The 23,531-nt window shown below is 43.2% G+C and overlaps 2 protein-coding genes across 2 annotated transcripts in view; one reads left to right on the forward strand and one right to left on the reverse strand.

Annotated features, from left to right (window-relative positions):
* LOC110505492 (dnaJ homolog subfamily C member 17) overlaps positions 1-13,087 on the forward strand; it is a 45,825-nt gene extending 32,738 nt beyond the window's left edge. The window contains exon 11 of the mRNA XM_021584747.2: positions 12,654-13,087. Within this exon, the coding sequence (XP_021440422.1) occupies positions 12,654-12,773 (120 nt within the window). The 3' untranslated portion in view covers positions 12,774-13,087. The remainder of the gene's footprint in view (positions 1-12,653) is intronic.
* Positions 13,088-15,374: 2,287 nt separating this feature from the next.
* LOC110505495 (GTP cyclohydrolase 1 feedback regulatory protein) lies at positions 15,375-20,276 on the reverse strand. Its single transcript, XM_021584749.2, has 3 exons — positions 20,098-20,276; positions 16,646-16,740; positions 15,375-16,208 (listed from the first exon to the last, which is right to left on the reverse strand). Exons 1-3 carry the CDS (start codon positions 20,131-20,133, stop codon positions 16,070-16,072), a joined length of 270 nt encoding a protein of 89 aa, XP_021440424.1. The 5' UTR covers positions 20,134-20,276; the 3' UTR covers positions 15,375-16,069.
* Positions 20,277-23,531: the final 3,255 nt, after the last annotated feature.

Raw genomic sequence — 23,531 nt, forward strand, 5'->3', positions numbered from 1 at the left:
ATGGTGTATGATGATCTGTACAGGACTGAAACATTGGATGCAAACCAGTGTTGTGGATGTCCATCAACAAGTGAAATCCGTCATTCGATGGTGAGAGAGCCCGTGTCGTCACTGTCTCTCTACAATGATGAGTCAGTCAGACAGACAGTGATGAGCCTTGTCTGAATCACCTGTCTGAATCGTAATACCTCTGTCTCTGGAGACATTTCATTGCGTGACATGACAAAGTGCTCTTGTTGTCTTGATGTTATAGTGTGGCCTTCTACCCCCTTCCCCTCCCCCCAGACCTTTTGCCTGGTGGATCTTAACAGATAAGAGAGGTAACTGGTGTCAGGCCCTCTGAAACACACCGTTTGTTTCATTTCAAGTCCTTGTATATTGTTTTGATTGGAAGGAACACACAAACTTCTTCCCCACTGTGTGATTTGTAGAAGTAATGTTTAATTGCTGTGTTTGTAGACTAGCAGACCAGAGGTGTGGGTATTTGTGTGTGGTGTTCTCGCTGGACGTGGGAGGTCAGGGAAGTCTGAGAATGTTTACTTCCTTGTGTCTCCTGGCACTGAATTATTTGTAATTATTAAATTAAGGGTTTGATATTTTGGTTTCTTTGAACGTTTGGGCTCTGAAATAAACAGTGTGTGGAGGGCTGCATTCCAGTTGCTGTTTGTGCAGCACATTAGGTAGATAAAGAACTGTTACACATGTTAGAAGCAGCAGTACAGACTTCTCCTCAGGCCCTACACCAGACACACACACAAAACACCAGCTTGTTCAGACGTATGCACGCACAGTAGAAATTAGCACATTGTTTCATTTGTGTATTTGAACTTTAACCTTCGGTTCACTTTCTTTTTTGGGAATATTGAGGATTTAAACTACATTATTCCTGGTTCTGTGGCCCCAGTGTTTTAATAGAAAATGTGTTGCAATCAGAGGGCTTTTCCCAGAAGGCCCTGATGTGAAATACATAATTCTAGTATTACAAAGATGTATTGTTGAATATTATTATATAGTTGAACAGCCGTCTTCCCCATCTATCTATTATATGAACCCCCAACTCATCCATCATACAGAGAAATGCCAGAACACAGGGAGTTCACGTCTCAACTTCCATTTCTCTTTCATTTTGTTTATTTCCTTTAAGGGTTTCCAAAGGCACTCTCTCGATCCAGCAGGCTCAAATCCAGCCTTTTACAGCCCCTCCCCTCGCCCCCTGAACCCAGTGCTGACTGGCTTTTCCTTTACACTAATCTAACTCACTGACCAGAGCTTTCAACCAGACACCAAGACCTCTACATGTAGCCTACAAACACCTGCACACAGCTTACTCAGTCAGTTGTCACCTGCTGCTCCTGTAAGTTTTAGTTGCTATTTTTACATTCATCGTCAATCATGTTTGTGATTGTGTGGTTTGGCCCTGTCAAAACTGTAAAAATGTTTTTTTTTTAATTCTGCTCGCTACATTCCAGCCGTTATTACACTGAACAAAAATATTAACGCAACATGTAAAGTTTTGGTTCCATGTTTCATGAGCTGAAATAAAAGATCCCAAAAATGTTACATATGCACAAATAGCTTATTTCTCTCAAATTTTGTGCACAAATTTGTTTGCATCCCTGATAGTGAGCATTTCTCCTTTGCCAAGATTATCCATTCACTTGACAGGTGTGGCATATCAAGAAGCTGATTAAACGGCATGATCATTACACAGCTGTACCTTGTGCTTGGGACAATAAAAGGCCACTCTAAAATGTGTAGTTTTGTCACACAACACGATGCCACAGATGTCTCAAGTCGAGGGAGCTTGCAATTGCCATGCTGACTGCAGGAATGTCCACCAGAACTGTTGCCAGAGAATTTTATGTTATTTCTCTACCATATGCCGCCTCCAATGTCATTTTAGAGAATTTGGCAGTACGTCAAACCGGCTTCACAACCATAGACCACGTGTGACCACATCCAGCTTCTTCACCTGCGGGATCGTGTGAGACCAGCCACCTGGACAGCTGATAAAGCCCTTTTGTGGGGGAAAAGCTCCTTCTGATTTGCTTGGCTTGGCTCCCCAGTCGGTGGGCCTATGCACTACCAGGCCCACCCATGGCTGCGCCCCTGCCCAGTCATGTGAAATCTAAAGATTATGGCCTAATGAATTTATTTCAGTTGACTTTTTTCCTTTATATGAACTCTAACTCAGTTAAATTGTTGAAATAGTTGCGTTTTTATTTTTGTTCAGTATAGAAATATTAGGACAAGCCGTGTGTGTGTGTGTGTGTGTGTGTGTGTGTGTGTGTGCGTACACACACAGTAATACATCCTCAAGTCGTCTTGGGTATGACGCTTAAAGCTTGGCACACCTGTATTTTGGGAGTTTCTCCCATTCTTCTCTGCAGATCCTCTCAAGCCCTGTCACGTTGAATGGGGAGTGTCGCTGCACAGCTATTTTCAGGTCTCTGGCTCTAGATGTCTACACAAGGGCGTTGTCTTGGCTGTGTGCGTGCTTAGGGTCGTTGTCCTGTTGGAAGGTGAACCGCCACCTGGGTCTGAGGTCCTGAGTGCTGCAGGTTTTCATCAAGGATCTCTTTTGTACTTTGCTCCGTTCATCTTTCCCTCGATCCTGACTAGTCTCCCATTCACTGCCGCTGAAAAACATCCCCACAGCATGATGCTGCCACCACCATGCTTCACTGTAGGGATGGTGCCAGGTTTCTTCCAGATATGACGCTTGGCATTAAAGCTAAAGAGACCAGATAATCTTGTTTCTCATGGTCTGAGAGTCCTTTAGATACCTTTTGGCAAACTCCAAGCGGGCTGTCATGTGCTTCTTATGGAGGAGTGGTTTCTGTCTGGCCACTCTACAATAAAAGGCCTGATTTGGTGGAGTGCTGCAGAGATGGTTGTCCTTCTGGAAGGTTCTCCCATCTCCACTGAGGAACTCTGGAGCTCTGTCAGTGACCACTTCTCTTACCAAGGCCCGTCTCCCTCGATTGCTCAGTTTAGCCGGGCGGCCAGCTCTAGGAAGAGTCTTGGTGGTTCCAAACTTCTTCCATTTAAGAATAATGGAGGCCACTGTGTTCTTGGGGACCTAAATTGATGCAGACATTTCTTTTGGTCAAGTTCCCCAGATCTGTGCCTTGATACAATCCTGTCTCGACGCTCTACGGACAGTTACTTGGACCTCACATCTTGATTTTTGCTCTTACATGCACTGTCAACTGTGGGATGTTATATAGACAGGTGTGTGCCTTTCCAAATCCTATCCAATCAATTGAATTTACCACAGGTGGACTCCAATGAAGTTGTAGAAACATCTCAAGGATGATCAATGGAAACAGGATGCATCTGAGCTCAATTTCAAGTCTCATAGCAAAGGGTCTGAATACTTCTGTAAATAAGGTAGTTTTGTTTTTAAATGTGCAAAAATGTCTAAACTTTGCCATTATGGGGTATTGTGTTTAGATTGATGACATTTTAGAATAAGGCTATAATGTGAGAGAAGTAAAGGGGTCTGTATATTTTATGAATGCTTTGTGTGTGTGTGTCTATATCCCTATTTAGTGTGCAAAGCTGTCATCAAGGCAAAGGGTGGCTATTTGAAGAATCTCATAAAATTTTGTTTAACACTTTTTTTGGTTACTACATGATTCCATATGTGTTATTTCATAGTGTTGATGGCTTCACTATTATGCTACAATGTAGAAAATAGTTACAATAAAGAAAACCCTTGAATGAGTGGGTGTCAACTGTTGACTGGTACTGTATATTGACAGTAGATGGATAGAATATGTAGTTCATCTCAAAAATATGTAGGATACAATAGTATAGGTACACTTTTTTTTGTGACTAGAATACAGCATATACATATGAAGTGGGTAAAAAAGTATGTAAACCTTATTAAAGTGACCAGTGTTCTATGTACATAGTCAGCAGCCTCTAAGGTGCAGGGTTGAGTAATCAGGTGGTAGCCAGCTAGCGGCAGTGACTAAAGTTCAGGGCAGGGTACTGGGCGGAGGCTGGCTTGTGGTGACTATTTAACAGTCCGATGGCCGAGATAGAAGCTGTTTTTCAGTGGCTCGGTTCCAGCTTTGATGCACCTGTTCTGATCTCGCCTTGTGGATGGTAACAGGGTTAACAGGCCGTGGCTTGGTGGCTGAGGTCCTTGATGATCTTTTTGGCTTTCCTGTGACACCGGGTGCTGTAGATGTCCTGGAGGGCAGACAATGTGCTGCAGGTGATGAGCTGAGCAGACCACACCACCCTCTAGAGTGCCCTGCGGTTGCGTATGGTGCAGTTACTGTACCAGGCGGTGATATAGCCCAACAGTATGCTCTCAATGGTCCATCTGTAAAAGTTTGTGGGGTCTTGTGGGGCCAAGACTAATTTCTTCAACCTCCTGAGCATGAAGAGGCGCCATTGCGCCTTCACCACACTGTCTGTTGGGTGGACCATTTCAGATTCAGTGATGTGTACGCCGAGGAATTTGAAGCTTTTTGATGTGGATGGGGTGTGCTCCCTCTGTCTCCTGAAGTCCATGATTGGCTCTTTCATTTTGTTGAGGAAGAGGTTATTTTCCTGGCACCACTCTGCCAGGGTCCTCACCTCCTCCCTGTAGGCTGTCTCGTCATTGTTGGTAATCAGGCCTACCGCTGTTGTGTCATCTGCAAACTTGATGATTGAGTTGGAGACGTGTGTGGCCATGCAGTCATTGTTGAACAGGGAGTACAGGAGGGGGCTGAGCACTAACTCTTGTGGGACCTTTGTGTTGAGGATCAGCGTAGTGGAGTTTTTGTTGTCTACCTTCACCACCTTTGGTCGGCCCATCAGGAAGTCCAGACCTAGTTGCACAGGGCGGGGTTCCAGCCCAGGGCCCCAAGCTTAATGAAGAATTTGGAGGGTACTATTGTGTTGAAGGCTGAGCTGTAGTCAATGAACAGCATTTTTACATTATATATTCAAAAGTATGTGGGCCCTTTTTAAATGAGTGGATTTGGCTATTTCAGCCACACACGTTGCTGACAAGTGTATGAAATTGAGCACACAGCCATGCAATCTCCAAAGACTAACATTGGCAATAGAATGGCCTTATTGAAGCGCTCAGTGAGTTTCAACGTGGCACCGTCATAGGATGCCACCTTTTCCAACTAGTCAGTTCCTCAAATTTCTGCCCTGCTAGAGCTGCCCCAGGCAACTGTAAGTGCTGTTGTTGTGAAGTGGGAACGGCTCAGCCGCGAAGTGGCAGGCCACACAAGCTCGCAGAATGGGGCCGCCGAGTGCTGAAGCGCTAAAAAAAAATGTCTGTTCTCGGTTGCAACACTCACTACCGACGCAACATCAGCACAATAACTGTTTGGCGGGAACTTAATTTCCATGGACAAGCAGTCGTACAGAAGCCTAAGATCACCATGCCAATGCCAAGCGACTGCTGGAGTGGTGTAAAGCTTGCCGCCATTGGACTCTGGAGCAGTGGAAACGGGTTCTCTGGAGTGATGAATCACACTTCACCATCTGGCAGTCTGACGGACAAATCTGGGTTTGGCGGATGCCAGGAGAACGCTACCTGCCCGAATGCATAGTGTCAACTGTAAGGTTTGGTTGAGTAGGAATAATAGTCTGGTGCTGTTTTTCATTGTTCGAGCTAGGCCACATAGTTCCAGTGAAGGGAAATATTAATGCTACAGCATACAATGACATTCTAGAATATTCTGTGCTTCCAACTTTGTGGCAACAGTTTGGGGAAGGCCCTTTCCTGTTTAAGCATGACAATGCCCCCATGCACAAAGCAAGGTCCATACAGAAATGGCTTGTCGAGATCGGTGTGGAAGAACTTCACTGGCCTGCACAGAGCCCTGACCTCAACCCCATCGAACACCTTTGGGATGAATTGGAATGCTGACTGCGAGTCAGGTCTATTTGCCCAACATCCGTGCCCGACCTCACTAATGCTTTTGTGGCAGCAATGTTCCAACATCTTGTGGAAAGCCTTCCCAAAAGAGTGGTGGCTGTTATAGCAGCAAAGGGGGGGACCAACTCCATCTCCATATTATTGATGATGATTTTGGAATGAGATGTTTGACAAGCAGGTGTCCACATACTTCTGGTCATGTAGTGTAGGTATTTCTCTTGATCAAATGCGATGGGGCAGTGCGATGGGGCGGTATGCAAATTGCAGTGAGTCTAGGGTATTGGGTAATGTGGAGGTGATACGATCCTTAGCTAGCCTCTCAAATCACTTCATGATGACATATTTGAGTGCTACGAACGGACAATAGTCATTTAGTTCAGTTACCGCCGCTTTCTTGTGTGCAGGAACGATGGTGGACATCTTGAAGCAAGTGGAGACAGCAAACTGGGATTGGGAGAGATTGAATGTCTGTTAACACTCCAGCCAGCTGGTCTGCGCATGCTCTGAAGACATGGCTAGGGATGCCGTCTGGGCTGGCAGCCTTGTGAGGTTTAACACGCTTAAATGTCTTACTCATGTTGGCCACTGAGAACGCGAGCTCACAGTCCTCGGAAGCGGCTATTTCTAGAGGCAACCCGGAACATATCCCAGTCTGTTTTGATCATGCAATCTTGAAGCATTGATTCCGATTGGTCAGACCAGGGTTGAACAGTCCTTATCACGGGTATTTCATGTTTGAGTTTCAGCCTATAGGAAGGGAGGAGCAGAATGGAGGCGTGATCTGATTTGTCGAAGGGAGGGCGGGTGAAGCCCTTGTAGCCAGCCCGGAAGGGAGAGTAGCAATGGTCGAGAATTTTCTATGTGTGAGTAGCGTGTGTTGGTAAAACCTCAATAGGGTTTTCCTCAGATTTGCTTTGTTAAAGTCCCCAGCTACAATAAATATGGTCTCAGGATATGCGGTTTCCAGTTTTCCATAGATTAGGGCCTAATGAAATGTATTTCATTTCAGATTTTCTTATATGAACTGTAACTCAGTAAAATCTTTGAAATTGTTACATGTTGTGTTTAATATTTTGCTTCAGCGTACATAAATACAGTATGTTTTTATTTCTATAGCTTAGCTTTTCTTTAGAGGGAAACGTGCCTTTCCCCAAACTCTGAATGGCATTAAGAAACTAGGTGTTCAATTCTGATTGTGGCCTTAACTGAATAACACAGGAAGTAGACTTGGGGCCCATTTCTGTAGCGCTTACTGCAGTAATATGATCTAGTATTTGCTCCTTCATTACAAAGTCTGTCTATAGACCTGGATTCCTTTTGTGTTATGTCTGTTCTCAAAAAATAATGATGATGATGATTGATCTTCTCCCATTTATAAAGTGTGAATTTACGCTTATGAGGAATCACAGTTTGACTGTGGCATATGCGATCCTCCTGCCCAGTGTGTGTTTGTTTGACTATGCGGGAGCGCCTGGGCACACTCGCACATATCACACACACCCCTAATGATCTCTACATAAGTATTTGGCTCTCATAAATCACCGGGTCCATAGCCCACTGACACACATGCATTTACTCACGCACACACATGACCTGCAGAGAAATGGCCCCTTGATTAGTTTCACCAGACTGCAGTGCAAGTAGAACATTTTATCTTGAACCACAGCATGGCCAGAAAGAGACCAACTTGGCAGATATTCAACAAATCTTAACCCCTTGTGTTCATTTAATGACATTTTTTGAAATACCATATGTACTGTACTGTTTTTATTTTTAAGGATGAAATCCACATCTAGACCTAGCAGTAATTTACCTGTACAACCACTATGGTGTGGTAGTTCTGTGGTAGAAGTACCGTAGTCTTTAGGAGGAGCTGTCTGTTTGACCTATTTGTCTCAGACACCTTGGAGCGGGATGTGTGTCATTGTTTACAGTCGATCTTGGAGAGCAGGAAATCAAAGCAAACTGAGGCGATGTTGATCAGAATGTTCTGAAAGGAGGTGATGGCTTCAAGTCTTTTCAGTCTTGTCCAAATCATTCAAAGACTTCTATGTTTATCAACGCTGTACACAAACACACATCTCTCCTCGTGATCTCTCTCTTTAGGCTAATGAGGGCTGATGGCTTCCAGTCTGTTTCTGGACTGCCAGTTAAGGAGGCAGACAAGCTCCGTCTCATGTCCATGACGCAGTGCTGTCAAAATTCAATTTCCCTGTGTTTTATATCATATCGTACAACAGCTGATGAAACTAACACTGTAAAAGTGTGATTAATTTTTTTCAAATAATAATTGTATCAGTTAGTTGCTAATTTTGAAAATACAATCTACAAATGACCTAATCAGAAGGTTTGCATACCTGGGAGTTTCAGCTTTCCATGGGGACATCCAATATGTGGTAAATTGATGAATAGACCAATAACAATGAGTTCCAAACCTCTGCCAGTGACAGCGGGGCTGTACTTGTGAACATAAGCAAACATTTAAAGTCAAATGGGTTCTCCCGCACAAAATGCATATCATCCAATGAAAAGCGTTGATTTACTTGCATGTGACTGAACGCTAAATTGTAGCTGTTCCCATCAGATAACATGGTACAAGTTAGCCCTATGCTAACTTCAACAGGTGGCACAAATTATATCCTGGCACAAGTGCATCAACCAATTCAAATAGTTGGATGTGTTCCAACACTTTTTCATGATGTCCAACAGCATGTTCTGATCATCAAAGCAACTATCATCAAAGTATATTTGAGTGACTGGTCAAATTGCTCTCTGTGTAAAGTGCCTAGTCCACGTAATTGCCACAGATGTTAGTTTTTAGTTTTTTTCCCCACCTTTTGATATTCACACAAACGCACTGCTATTTCCTAATAATCATAATGCACAGGCTATAATACATGGACGTGTACACCGAAATGTAGGGCTACAACGGTTTATAGGCTATGCATTATTATAATCATCCACGTCGCACATGTTTTTAATTGAGTGTCAAGGAGCGGCAGTGAAGGTTTGTTCCTCAACAAGAAAGCCACGAGGGGTTAAAGTGCACTATCAATTGTGAGTTAACCGCTTTAGCATTGGTGCCACCAAGAAGCGATGATGACAATGATAGCCTATATGACTGCTATTTGACAAATCCATGAGGCTCTTTAAAAAAAAATATATATATATATATATATTTTATGTATGATAAACTTGCATGTTGTAAGGACCTCATTTATATTTTTCAATAAAAGCACATGGATGTGTGTGAAACTCATAAACAAAAACATGGGATTTTGTCATATATGAGAAAATGTTGTCTAACGTAGTAAGTAGCCTAGTCAAGAATGCATCGGCGCAATATTGGCACACACCATTTTATTACAGATCAATGGAACAACTAAACCTTGAATTTGTAGGTTCAAAATATCCCTCTCGTGCAAGCATATAATCAGTACCACCTGATGAAGTTAGCATAATGTGTGCCATGTTATCTGATGGGGCCAGCTATAATTTAGCATTATGTCACATGCAAGTAAATTTGACACTTTTCATTGGCTGATATGCATTTAGCTCCAGCTATAGTAGTTTTCAGTTTTACCCACCCCACTCAGACTACTCCCAAGACAGTCCTAGGAAAGTTCTTGCTTGAGAATTGTTTGCTAAAAAGCAATTTTCTTCCCCATTTTAATGGAAATCTATTACAATAAGGTATTTAATTGATACCTAGAAATGATTTGGTATAGAAAAGGCTGCATTGGGCCTTTTAATGACATCATCAGGCCATCACAGCCCGAGAGGCACACATCTGTCATGAGCTGGAGAGAGAGAGATTTAGGAGGGGGAGAAAATGAGTCTCTTTCTCTTGATAACCCTAATTTCTACCCTGCAGTAGGTTGAAGGAATGAATACCCTTAGACGATACTGCTATGTTTTCAGATCAGTCCTTCTGTGATCGTCTGCTAGATCAGATACCACTTTTTGTTCTCCTTTCTCATCAACAAAAGTGTGTAATATGTGTAACTCAAGATGTGAACACACACACACACACACAGAGAGAGACCGGTGGGTCTAATGTAGAGCCGATCTCTTGATCCCATCTGTCTGTGTGGGGAACACACTGCCTGGCCACCTGCAACATGGCCTGCCTCTTCCAGGGGAGCACCCTAACTCACAGCTTTTCCTGGTGTATTGTGATGTACCGGCTGGCCTGGGGTCAGGTTGTTGGGTGCTGTTGGGAGGCCTGGCCCGTGAGTGATATCAGTGCTGTAAGTCCGGCCTAAGCAAGCGAGCGAGGACCGGGGCAGTGTGTGTGTGTTTGTCATCCTGTCTCTGTGCTGGCCCTGTCTTCTCCTGGCTTTGTTGTGGGTCCTATTGTTTGTCTTCTGCGGTTTCCCTAGACTCCCTCCGGCCCACACACACACACACTTGTACATACAAACACATCTCCCCAAGTATTTGGTTAGTGTGATGCACAGGCTAAACATGTACGTTGAGTGCCCAAGTCCCCAAGAAAGGAAACAGCTCTCAGCCAGAGAAGTGCACCACACCACTCATAGACACCTGTTTGTGTTCTGAGCCCACCTCTACATGGGAAGTGAACCACTAGATTCTCTATTGACCATACATGGGAAATCAATGGAGACCACTCTGTCATATAGGCTGTTTTTTTTATATGGGCATTTCAGAGAGTGGCCAGTAGAGGTCAGTGTGGAGTAGAGGTGGAAAAGGGGGACTGCATTTCCTCCGGCCCACAGTTACACCATTTGTTTTGTTTAATTGAAGATGCAACACTTAATTGAGCTTGCGTGGTATTTCATAGTTACATGTTAGTCAAGGACTTGAGCTCACATTACTGGAATGATAATCACAGCCCTCTATCCAACAGCAGGGCGAGGGAGCCTGCATCCGCACACCATCCCTCCTTCTCTCCTATCTTCTTTCCTCTCTCTCGCACACATGGGTGGATGCTGGAGTCCCAGTGATCTCTTCCAGATGGTTTACCTCACCGAGCCACTCTCTGAACCTCCCTCATTCTCTTCTTCTCATTTCACTTTGTCTCTCTCCCCCTTTCTCTTCTGTCTCCCACTTTCTCTTCTGTCTCACTCTCTCACACATCCACACACACTCCCTCTCTTCTCTCCCCTCACGGTCTTAAGGAGATACTTCCTTGGCACAGCAGACTTCCTCGATCTAATCCTATAAAACAAAAGGTTTATTCTGTGGACACTGAGCCTCCTTCCCCCTCCATGTCAGGATTACGGGCAGTGTGTGTGACTGACTGTGTGTGTGTGTATACATGCATAAGAATGTGTCTTTGCATGCTTTTGTGTTTTTAAAGTGTATCGGCACCTAGTGCTGACTGTGCAGCCTAAGCTTATCTCTGTGTGTGTGTGTGTGTGTGTGTGTGTGTGTGTGTGTCAAATCCAAAAATCAAATCAAATGGTATTTGTCACGTGCCGAATACAACAGGTGTAGGTAGACTTGACCATGAAATGCTTACTTACAAGCCCTTTAAAAATTGACAAAATTAACAACAAAAAAGTAAATAGTAACACAATAAAACAACAATGAGACTGTATACAAGGAATACCAGTACCCTGTGTGTGTCTCTCTTTCTCTCTGTGTGTGTGACTGTAGAGGGCTGGAGTACAGGCTGAGCAGAGGCTAGCCTGCGTCTGTTCCAGCCCGGCTGATTAGCCATTAGCCGGTGGCTGGCTCACTCTGGCCTCTCTAATTTCCCTCAGTAAGGGAATCCCTGTACAGCTCTCCCACCCCAGCCTTTCAAAGCAATCACACAAGGATGACCACGCAGGCAGGCAGCATCCCAGCCCTCATTTTTGGGCTTACTGACCTCAGGCAGGGAATTATTTTGTCATAGTTCCTCCGGCCCGTCTAATGCATGCTAACCCGCTGTCATCCTATTTGTAACTGAGACTCGGATGTAAACTGAGTGTACAAAAGATTAGGAACGCCTGCTCTTTCCATGACATTGACTGACCAGGTGTAAACTATGATCCCTTATTGATGTCACTTGTTAAATCCACTTCAATCAGTGTAGATGAAGGGGAGGAGACAGGTTAAAGAAGGTTTTTAAGCCTTGAGATTATTGAGACATGGATTGTGTATCTGTGCGCTGTTCACAAGGCGTATGGGCAAGACAAAATATTTAAGTGCCTTTTGAAAGGGGTATGGTAGTAGGTGCCAGGTGCACCAGTTTGTGTCAAGAACTGAAACCCTGCTGGGTTTCTCACGCTCAACAGTTTCCCATGTGTATCAAGAATGGTCCACCACCCAAAGGACATCCAGCCAACTTGACACAAATGTAGGAGGCATTGGAGTCAACATGGGCCAGCATCCCTGTTGAACACTTTCGACACCTTGTAGAGTCCATGCCCCGACAAATTGAGGCTGTTCTGAGGGCAAAAGGGGACATTAATATTAGGAAGGCGTTCTTAATGTTTTGCACTCTGTGTGCATCTGAAGCGGTTCTCTCCTCTCTCTGGTCAGACAGATACACAGACAGCAGCAGTGACAGACAGTGTTATCATTTGTTCCACCTATGTAACATTGTATTTTTGCATTTGCACTCTTTAGCCGTGTTATCCCATTATTAATGCAACGGCTTAGCAGATGGTTTGTTCTTCCTTCTGAATGTTTTACACTGGTAACTGAAGTAAAGCCTTTTTAAAAGACCACGGTAAGGATCACTGGTTGTTATATCCCTGTACCTGTCCTTCATCTACCTGCCTGTGTCTGTCTTCCCCTGCAGGGCGCCCTGAGCAGCGAGCGGGACTACGAGAGTGTGGTGCTGATGAAGATGAGACAGGCAGCAGAGAGACAGAGACTTATAGAGGAGATGCAGAGAGAGGACGAGGAGAATGCAGCTTAGTACCAGGCCCAGGCCGGGATTCAATCCAAGTTGTGTTGTCTATAAGCGCACAGTGTTTGACATTTTAAAGGTCATTTCCATTTGAGCCGACATCTGCGACCTCCACGAACGTCTGGGAAATTGCCTTTTAAAAGACACGTTGTCGGTAGTGCAGGGCACAGCGCTTTAACAAGCCGTTCAATGAATCCTGGCCCCAGTCCAGCTCTGCCCAGCCACAACCCAACTCTACTACACACCCGATGCTTTAGTTTCATAAAGCACATCTCGTAGTTTTATTATGAATTATCTGTTGAATAAACATCTCCTTTACAGAATGTGTTTCTTCTTGTTTGCCATTCATTGAATTACTACCGGGACGGCTCCGTTGGTAGAGCGTGGTGCTTGCACTGCCATTGTTGGGGGGGGGGTTCGATTAAAAGCATCTGCTAAATGGCATAGTTTATATGTTTCCAGCTACTACTGTAATGTAATCTCAACCAATGTACTTTTTCATCCAAACCTCTTCTAAGACAAACAGGGGAACAAGATTTATACTGTTATCGTAACGTATTTCAAAAGAACCCAAAGCGTTGGGCCATCCAACACAACTACACCAGATCTAAATTCTGAAACCATGTGATTTGCGTCTGTCACCCTCGCTCTAACTGTGAAACATTCTTTCATTACCATATCTTTGCAGCCAAGAGACTGAGTTGTTTCCCTTGAATGCAATTTTTGGTGTGTGTGTGTGAGAGAAACTAGTCGAGTCTTCCAACAGTCCAAACCACGACCATGTGATCAGAAGATGGGAAAGTCATGGCTATTCCATGTTTAATCGGCAATTAGTCTGGAGTGGTAGTACTGTAGGCAGGTTTTAAGGGAATGCTTGTGAGCTCACGTGATAAAGGGAATATAGTATGGAGGCCCTAATCGCAGCGCTGGTTATGATGATTGTTCCTGGGATTTTCTATATCTAAGGCTTTGCACCAATTTACAGAGGCAGTGCTGTACAACTTCAAGGCTGTAAACTGTACTGTTGTATTTAGGATTTAAAAAATGCTTACTCTTAAGTTTGATTCACCCTTATGTCTCCTTTGTCACATGTTTAGAGGTTGTGTTATAGTAAATACATAAGTTCCCTCGAAAGTACCTGAACACTGAAGAGGTCATTGGATGACTGGTTGGCCCACCGAAGGCAGTGAAACCAACTTCAGTCCCTAAAATCAATAATATGTAATTTCTATACATCAATGGCATTCATGAACCATATGCTCATACAGTGTCATGACCAGTTGCTCTCTTCCGGTTTGTTGCGGTTTCCCAATAGAGGCTACTAAAGGAGTTGCTCATGGAGGAAGAGGTCTCCTGATTTGACAGGCTACTGCTGGGAGCTCTGGTCAGGACCTGTCACACTGAGCCAGACTGTGGTCACTCTGATGGGGAAACAGGCTTTTGTAACAGTCTCCTCTCTCCGTGGAACATCCCAAATACAAAATATATATTTTTTTTTTGTCCTTCGGGGAACTATGGTGTAATGGTGTCTCAATTTGTGGGGTTGTGGCGTTTCCTCCTGTCATCGTGTTATTTAGGAGCCAGGCGGTCCATCCCAGTGATCTATCTTCCCGGCACTCCCGGCCTGCCGCAACTCTTACACAACAACCAGCTGTGGTGTGGCACGGTGTGGTGTGAGCCATCTGGTCCCTACGCTGCTCTTTTTCCCCCTCCTCTCCTACTGCAATATACGCTCATCAGATGGTTCTGTTTATGCATTTGACGGTCTGCCTTTCATATCCCGCCTTTTCATATCCCAGAGAGAAAAAAAGCCCAAACATTCATTGTCCAAATTACAGCAGAGGAAATACAATTACAATTCCCCTTCCAGAAACACATCCTGACAGTGCCCTGTGCCAGCAGACTGTGCTGCATGCAAATTAAACGGGAAGACACAGCGTCCCAACAAAGTCCATCCAATCAACAGGAGAAGCCCCCGGCGGCATCTTCACAGCATTCTCTCCTCCTCTTCCTAGGATTTTCTGTCCGTGTGGAAACTGGCAGCTCCTCAGACACCAGCGGAACCTGGAACTGTCACAGTTACACCCGCATGGAGAAATTAGGGACCCTTTTGATAGCTAAATGGTGGCGAAGTCACGGAAGAGGGGGCAGGCCTGGTGAAGGCTCAGTGATCTGGGGTTAGCCTCAGACACGCGCTGGCAGCCCAGGAGCTGCAAATGAGCCTCTAATGAAACCACCCAGCAGCAAAAGGGCTGCCTCACACGGTCTCTCTCCGCCGGCCTCCTGCAGCACTCGTCACACTCACAGGACACAACCTGACTCTGACCTCGCCCTGTGTACTGAGCTGTGACCGGCCCACTTTGAGTCTCAGAAACCACCCAAACGCTGCAGACACCATATTTCTCCTGGGCCTGAGGCGAGAAGGCACTGTTCTTACTCTCTTTCCTGAGAAAACAGTATCTGATTTATCCAACAAATGTAATGCTAACCATATTCTACTGACAGATGGCAGATGGGGAGATCAGACTTCCAACCTGTTCTTTTACTATACTCTACCTCCTTGAGAGTTGAGACGTGCCTTGGAACAAATCGGATACAAATGACATCAAATAATAGTCACCTTTTTATTATAATTGCCTCACGTGCTTCTCATTAATTTATATCACCAATTACAAGAACTACATCAATAGCTCTAATCTAATGGAATAGATTGTTGTGCCATGATGGAGTCAGGATAAAGGAATGTTTGTCGACTGGTAAAATTAAAAGGTAAATATTTGTTTGGCCTAAAGACAAAGTAAAATAAACTTTGAAACTGATTCATCTCACACTTGACGTTCAGTTACAGATAGTTGGAATGACATGAACTGTACTCTCTACTCTGGTCAAATTAATCTTGGTCATTTGAGCTGTAATTCTTTCTGGAATGTACATTGTCATCTATTTCCCTGAAGTCTGTTTACCAATTGGTATGATAGATTATGAACAAGCCACTACTCGCATATCTATTTGGTAGCTGCTCCAAAACATTGGAGTGCGTCTGAACGGGAGTACAAATGTTTGACAAGTAGCGTCATTATACAAATTCACTCATTTAAGGTCCTTTATGTCAAATTCTGTACTTTGCTCCCCTTGCTCAAAAATGACTAGAAGGTAGAAAGAACCATTACATCACTGAGAGAACAGTAGCAGGATGAATGTATAGAATTATCTGCCTTGATTTGTAATGTTAAATGTATAGTATAGGTTTTCTCTGTGGCCCCTCATTGGACGGAGGACACTACAATCACAACCTCGACCCCCGGTCAGGTTATGTAGTCTGTCTCCTTGTACATGCACCACACCAGCGTCTGTCCCACGCCAGTCATGGTCACCACACGGAAGCCAATCTTCTCCAGCTTGTCCAACACCAACCGCGGAGAGTCGTCCACGTGGTACTCCGAGCTGCAAGAGGCACAAAGCGTTGTTTTTTCGCGACCTGTAAAACCCATTGTAAACTCTGTCGTCTGGAGTGCTAACACACGCAGGAGGACTCAATGAGCCAGGATTTTGCTTTTGTGATTAGTCCCTCAACACCTTTTGGTTAATTTCACAAAAGCAACCCATGGCAGATCCGCAACGACAACACTTCCCTGTTCTGCGTTCCATCAGCTCTGCTGGTCTGTTCCCAAACTAAAGAACAGCAGTCTCCTTTCTGCACTGGTACAACTTATCTTTCACTGCTACACCATTGTTCCATGGCTCTGTGACTATGAAAGTAAGAACCACTTCCTGACACAGTAGGGATGGATTTCGCTACACCCGCAATAACATCTGCTAAATAAGTGTATGTGACCAATAAGATTTGATTTGATGTCACTTGTGACATGCTGAACACTCACAAATTGTTCCCCAGCATGGTGGTTTTCCTGGCTCCCAGGTAGTTCATTATGGCTGGGTCAGAGTATTCATCTCCTACCATGGTTGGCCCAGTCTCCTGAAAAACAACACCTACAGTTGAAGTTGGAAGTTTACATACACTTAGGTTGGAGTCATTAAAACTCATTTTTCAACTATTCCACATTTCTTGTTAACAAACTATAGTTTTGGCAAGTCGGTTAGGACATCTACTTTGTGCATGACAAGTAATTTTTCCAACAATTGTTTACAGAATTGTTTTCACTTACAATGAATTATATCACAATTCCAATGGGTCTGTTTTTGTATTTTTTGTATTGTAGACCTCCAAAAGTCTGGTTCATCCTTGGGAGCAATTTCCAAACGCCTGGAGGTACCACGTTCATCTGTACAAACAATAGTACGCAAGTATATACACATGGGACCATGCAGCCGTCATACCGCTCAGGAAGGAGAAGCGTTCTGGCTCCTAGAGATGAACGTACTTTGGTGTGAAAAGTGCAAATCAATCCCAGAACAACAGCAAAGGACCTTGTGACGATGCTGGAGGAAACAGGTACAAAAGTATCTATATCCAGAGTAAAACGAGTCCTATATCGACATAACCTGAAAGGCTGTTCAGCAAGGAAGAAACCACTGCTCCAAAACAGCCATAAAGCCAGACTACGATTTGCAACTGCACATGGGGACAGCATCATGTTGTCGGGGTGCTTTACTTTGCTGCAGGAAGGACTGGTGCACTTCACAAAATAAATAGAATCATGAGGCAGGAAAATTATGTGGATATATTGAAGCAACATCTCAACACATCATTCAGGAAGTTAAAGCTTGGTCGCAACTGGGTCTTCCAAATGGACAATGACCCCAAGCATACTTCCAAAGTTGTGGCAAAATGGCTTAAGGACAACAAAGTCAAGGTATTGGAGTGGCCATCACAAAGCCCTGATCTCAATCCTATAGAAAATTGTGGGCAGAACTGAAAAAGTGTGTGTGAGCAAGGAGGCCTACAAACCTGACTCTATTACACCAGCTCTGTCAGGAGGAATGGGCCACTCACCCAACTTATTGTGGGAAGCTTGTGGAAGGTTACCTGAAACGTTTGACCCAAGTTAAACAATATAAAAGCAGTGCTACCAAATACTAATTGAGTGTATGTAAACTTCTGACCCACTGGGAATGTGATGAAAGAAATAAAAGCTGAAATAAATAATTGTCTTTACTATTATTCTGACATTTCACATTCTTAAAATAAAGTGGTGATCCTAACTGACATAAAACAGTGAATTTTTACTTTGATTATATGTCAGGAATTGTGAAAAACGGAGTTTAAATGTATTTGGCTACGGTGTATGTAAACTTCTGACTTCAACTGTACATTATTGCCACTGTCTCTTTTTTTTTTACAGCATTCAGTGTGGCAGACATACTAAAGAGAGATGTCCTTGTTGGCCTGAGGATTCCTTTGTACCCCAGCTCATCTGCAATAGACTCGATACATTTTCATGCAATTTCGTAAATTAATTAGATATTTATGACCATGGCCGTAACTACATATGAGGACACCGAGGTTCGGACCTGGGTAATTTTTTGAAACCTCGTCCCCCAAAAAAGAATACAAATAGATTTTGTACACAATAAAGAAAATCAATTACGGGTCAACATTTTAAATATTGCTCCCAAGCTCAGAACGCTTATATTCTTGATCTGACTGACTTCTAATTGTGCCAGCCTCTTCGAACGACTGGAATCATTAACAGTGGGTAGCTCGTCCTCCGGACTCGCGGTACAGGCCGAGGGCCGGAGACATGAAACGAACTACCCCAACTCGGAGGCGGATCACTGGCAGTGTTTGCGAGGTGCTGGACAAAAGGCCATTTTAAAACCGTCCTGCGACTCCTGCCGACTGCCGTGCCTACAGACATCCCCCAAACAAAACAAAAAACGATCCTCGGAGAATGAGTCAGTCAGGTGGCTATCTGTCGGCAGAGACTTTAATTGTAAAGTTGAAAGACTCCGGCCAGCTAGAAGGATAAAGTAAGAAGCTAACGTTAAACGGGGTCTACCTCAGCAGGAGCAAGAAATACGCTACTAAGTTCTCAACTTTGCTTTACAGAGAGTAGGCATTTGGATAAAAGTGTATGCTAAATGGGATACAGTGTGCTATTATATTCTAACAATGATGTGGCGTTCAGTGCTGAGGCAGGCTGCAATGCATTCAGGAGAAGGCAGAGGAGACAGAGAGGTTAGTATGTGGCTCCCAAACTTGGTGTCAGGGCCCCATGTGGGGTCCCCTGAGAAAATCTGTGCTAATCTTATGAAAGAGAACTTTAATAAAATATGTTTTAACATCTCCATGGCCTATCTTCCCTATAGGCCAACAGTAACATGCAATCAAAAAGCAAGAACTAGACTTTTCTATACCACACACTCACAAACTGAACACAATTAATTGGTTAGTTGGTTATCACTTTCATTTGTATCCCCCTGTAGCTTTAGAATGTGCAAAGTGTGTTGACATATAGTGCCTCCCACAATGCAGGTGATGGCTGCAAGGTGCAGTTGGTGAGAAGGAGTCCCGTGTAGCTCAGTTGGTAGAGCATGGCGCTTGCAACGCCAGGGTTGTGCGCATCAACATTTCTGTTACGGCTATACAGGTCTGGCTCGCAAGGGCGACAAGTATGAAAATGTATGCACTCACTACTGTGTCACTCTGGATAAGAGCATCCGATAAATGATGTCAAATAAAGAAAGTGCAGTGACTTCATCAAAAACTACATGACCTTTGATCACATGATTTTTATCACGTGTTCATGCAGTCGATGACCATCAGTCACAATTCGGACAATTTTGAAAACCTGCAATACACGTTGAAAGGCGTGACTAAATAATAAGAGTGATCCACTCGAACGCGCCCACAGACAGGGCATTTTCATGCCATTGTCTCTTCAAAAAGTTGCAAGAAATACGAATCACTGATGCGTTCTGTTGACCTCTTTCTTATAATAAACTTGTGCAGATTAATTACATTTCAATACATTTTTGAATATTGTTGAATTCAGTTTTAATGTCTGGATTCTGTGATTGAGATTATGTCCGCATCGCGGATTGCATGGCAGGCCATCCACAATCTCAAAATCAATTGACCCAATATGCACACAAATTGGCCAAAATATTTGACTGAACAGCGAACATGTGTTTTTAATTTGGGGCACAACATTGTCCTGTAGTTAGACTTATTTGTTTTGCTTCCACGTTTGCAAATGTTACAATGTTGCATAACAGATCATAGGTTGCAATATACTAAGCGAAAAATGTCAAATCGGCTACATTGTTGCAGAGCCATTGCCTGCCTTTACAAAATATTTTGAGTCTAATATTGCGTGCGTCAACTACAAGCATGCATACTGTATGACATGACGAGAAGAGGAATACTAACCAGACGGATCTGAGTACTAACGAGTACATAGGGCATCGTGGATCTCAACCGTTTAACGGGTAGTCCCCCGGGAAAGGATGATTTTTAGACGGTTACTTCAGAGACACGACAGTCCCCTTTCCAAGTTGCGCTCGCACTGACAGCGAATGCGGAAACACCCATCGCAATCGACAAATCACAACTCTCACTCTCAACAGCTGTCAACAACGCTGGTGTATGCACAGTGTGCTCGCGTGTCCAATATAAGAGCAAAATAAAGTGTAAAAGCTATTAAATTTGACACGCAATGAAACCTATTTACATGACAAACTGGACTTAATGTGAACATGCTATACATTAAAATAATTTCTGATGTCATATTTAACGATTTTTGTTAGACAATCATAAATTGTAGCACGACTATTTGTTTACAGATATAGGTTTGTTTACATTTCATGGAGATGTTATCTGGGAAGTGAACTCTGGTCATGTTGCAATCAGAGTAGCAAGGCTCTCCGTCTGACTCTGAACATAATGCCATGTTCATGTTTTTTTTATCAGTTCGACTAAAGTGGTTTATTTTAATTATGTGGCTTTGAAACGGTGCATCATTACCCACTGTTGCTTCAGCCAAGACATGCATGTGTAGCAATCGTAGTGGTTTCGTATGTGAAGAGCTTCTTTAGGCAACAAATACATTGGCTCTCATAACTAAAATATAAACCCTGTCTGTCAAAGTTCTAAGAGGTTGACCGAGTTATTCTGTTTTTGTGACGTGTCTCCTGGTTTTTTAAAATTGTGAAATATGAACTTTCGACTTTCCATAGTCAAACACTAATTATTTTTATCTATAGCCTACTCCAAATATATATTTAGCTCCTTTCAATATCCTCACTGTAATGATGAATGGTGACAGTATTTACAGGTCCTAAATATTAGGCTATTATATTGTCTTTTTAGTTTTGTTACGAAATACATTTTGATCCAATATACATCAAGGTGCTGCTACTACACAGTCCTAATCAACGTGTTAGTACACAGCCGCACTGTGATTTTGTCTGCGTGCAGTACTCAACCATATTTTTACTGTCTAGAACTCTAATTTCCTGTTCTGAGATGTATTCATTTCTCTTTAAGAGCAGCAAAAACTAATTTGGATTAGTCTTCTAAGGCTGTGGGGGAAATGAAAGACAACCTAATAGCCAAAGAACAATGGATGGGGACATTGATAAAATCAGCAATATGAATGTATTGTCCTTTTGATGACAAGAGAACTTGACAATCAGTTTGGCTTTGCATGTCATGCTCAGTAGGGCTGGTAATTTATAGTGTGATCACAGCTTGGTATTGCTCTGATGGGAAGAGATGAATGGCAGTGAACCAGGCTTAAATGTGATTTTGGCTTTTATTGTTATTGTGAAAAACACGTTATTAAAAAGCCGTAACATGTTGATTTGCGATTTTATACATTTCCTGGAACTCAATTTGAATGATATGATATATCACTGACAAATTAGAACCATGCTGTCTCAAATGTAGTTGATGTCTTTATCAAAGAGTGTTTTCTACACTGCATTACACAGTGCATACTAACCCTAACCCAGGCTGATGAATACAGGCTATGCATTCCCATTCACACAGGTGGGAGGTTTGTTGAGAAGATTGCCACCTGCTGGCTTTGTAGACCAATGCCATCAATAGGCTTATTATAGTATTAGTAGTAGTGTTAAAAGAGAAAGGTGGTTTCCCAGAATGTCTTTTTTGTCTTTTTATTGCCCCCTGAAGAGCAGAGGAGACTTGATTCACGAAGGAAAACAGGAAACCAGTGGGGATGTCGCTGCTGTAGTCCAAAAACAAATGAACGACGACTCCTGCCAAAAAAAACTATCTTAGAATGTGTTCCTGGGGCCCTCTGAACATCCTGTGGTTCTCTGAGGGACTTCCTGATCTAGCTCTTCTGTTGTGCGTTGTTAGAGCCCAGGGTCACCTTTACTGTGACCTGGAGGGACAGCAGGGCTCATCCTACGAACAACCTACCCAGCCGTAGGGAGCAGTCTACTTATTTGACAAGGATCTCTTCTTCACCTTCTCACCACTGAGAAGCAGTGATGAGGGGAGAGATATGAATTACTGCCTGAGGAGTATTTCCCCACAGATGGCAGTAAGAAGAGAATACTGCCACATGATGAGGAAATGTGAGGCTCCCCTTGGCCCCAAAACAGCAGTAGCTCAGTCCGTCTTTACGAATACCACAAACTCACACACACATTCTCACTCTCACACACTCAATCATGTTTCTTTGCTGAATGCAGAGGAAGCCCATATTTCACAACTTTTTGGCTTGCTACGTCCTGCCACCTACAATGCCAATGTCTAGATGTTTGCTTCCTCTATGGTTGCAAAAGACACATTTATGTTTCCTGCCACAAAAAAATCTAAAATACATGTGCTTGTCTTTTGCAGAAGTATGATTTGTACACAAGGCATTGCACTGATAATCGGTCGATAGTCGGTCGCCTGCCGTTTCTAGTGTGCGGTTGTTACTTGTTTTTGATAATGGCATTGTATTTATCATGACATTGTTATTGATATGTAAATCGATTGCAATACATGAGTATTAGAATGCTTTGCCTTGAACCATATGACGTCTCCAAATGAAAAGTCACAAAGGTTGGATATAGGAAGCACTTTCTATATAGTTTTGTTAATAACCTACCCTTATAATGGACCAAACCCAAATGAATGATTCTACATCTGCATAGGCTGGGTTTCTATATAACACTTTGTGACATCTGCTCATGTCAAAATGGACTTTTAAATATATTTGATTTGATTTGTTGTTTCTTTCAGTAGCTTTCACTGTTCATTGTTCACAAGTCAATGAGACATGGAGGAGTAGTCCTCTTTTGGATGAGTTTAACAATTCTCTTTAATAGATTGGCTTCACCCTGACATCTCACAAGATGTACCTTTGGACAGAGGGAGAACATTTCACATGATACTTATGAGGCCCCAGCTTCCCATGGAGCAATGCAGGAAGCCAATGGCTGAGGGATTTATTTGCTGTGAGGATCAGTGGGTGGGGACCAGAGACGAAGCTATCATACTAGACCTAGATGCTAAAGTGATCTGTTTAAATCATGGCCGTTTTTTTGTGGGCTGGGAAGAATTATACGAGACAGCTAAGAACATGAAAGATGTACACTAAGTGCTTACTGAAAGAGAAATCAAATAGTCAGCAATAAGCATCCAGCTGCAAGATAAGAGATTCAATTATGAGACAACATAAGCAGGCGAACCTCCACTTGTACAGTGAGAGATCATGGTGTAGACAAAGCTACAGTCTCTCCTTAAACCCCACATGACATTAGCGTCAGCTCGATTCAGTGTTTGTCATAATTCATATCTAAAAGCACTTTTATTGTAGCTGGAATAGAAATGAACAGTTACTAAAT

This window comes from Oncorhynchus mykiss, chromosome 25 (assembly GCF_013265735.2).
Source record: "Oncorhynchus mykiss isolate Arlee chromosome 25, USDA_OmykA_1.1, whole genome shotgun sequence".
NCBI lineage: Eukaryota > Metazoa > Chordata > Actinopteri > Salmoniformes > Salmonidae > Oncorhynchus > Oncorhynchus mykiss.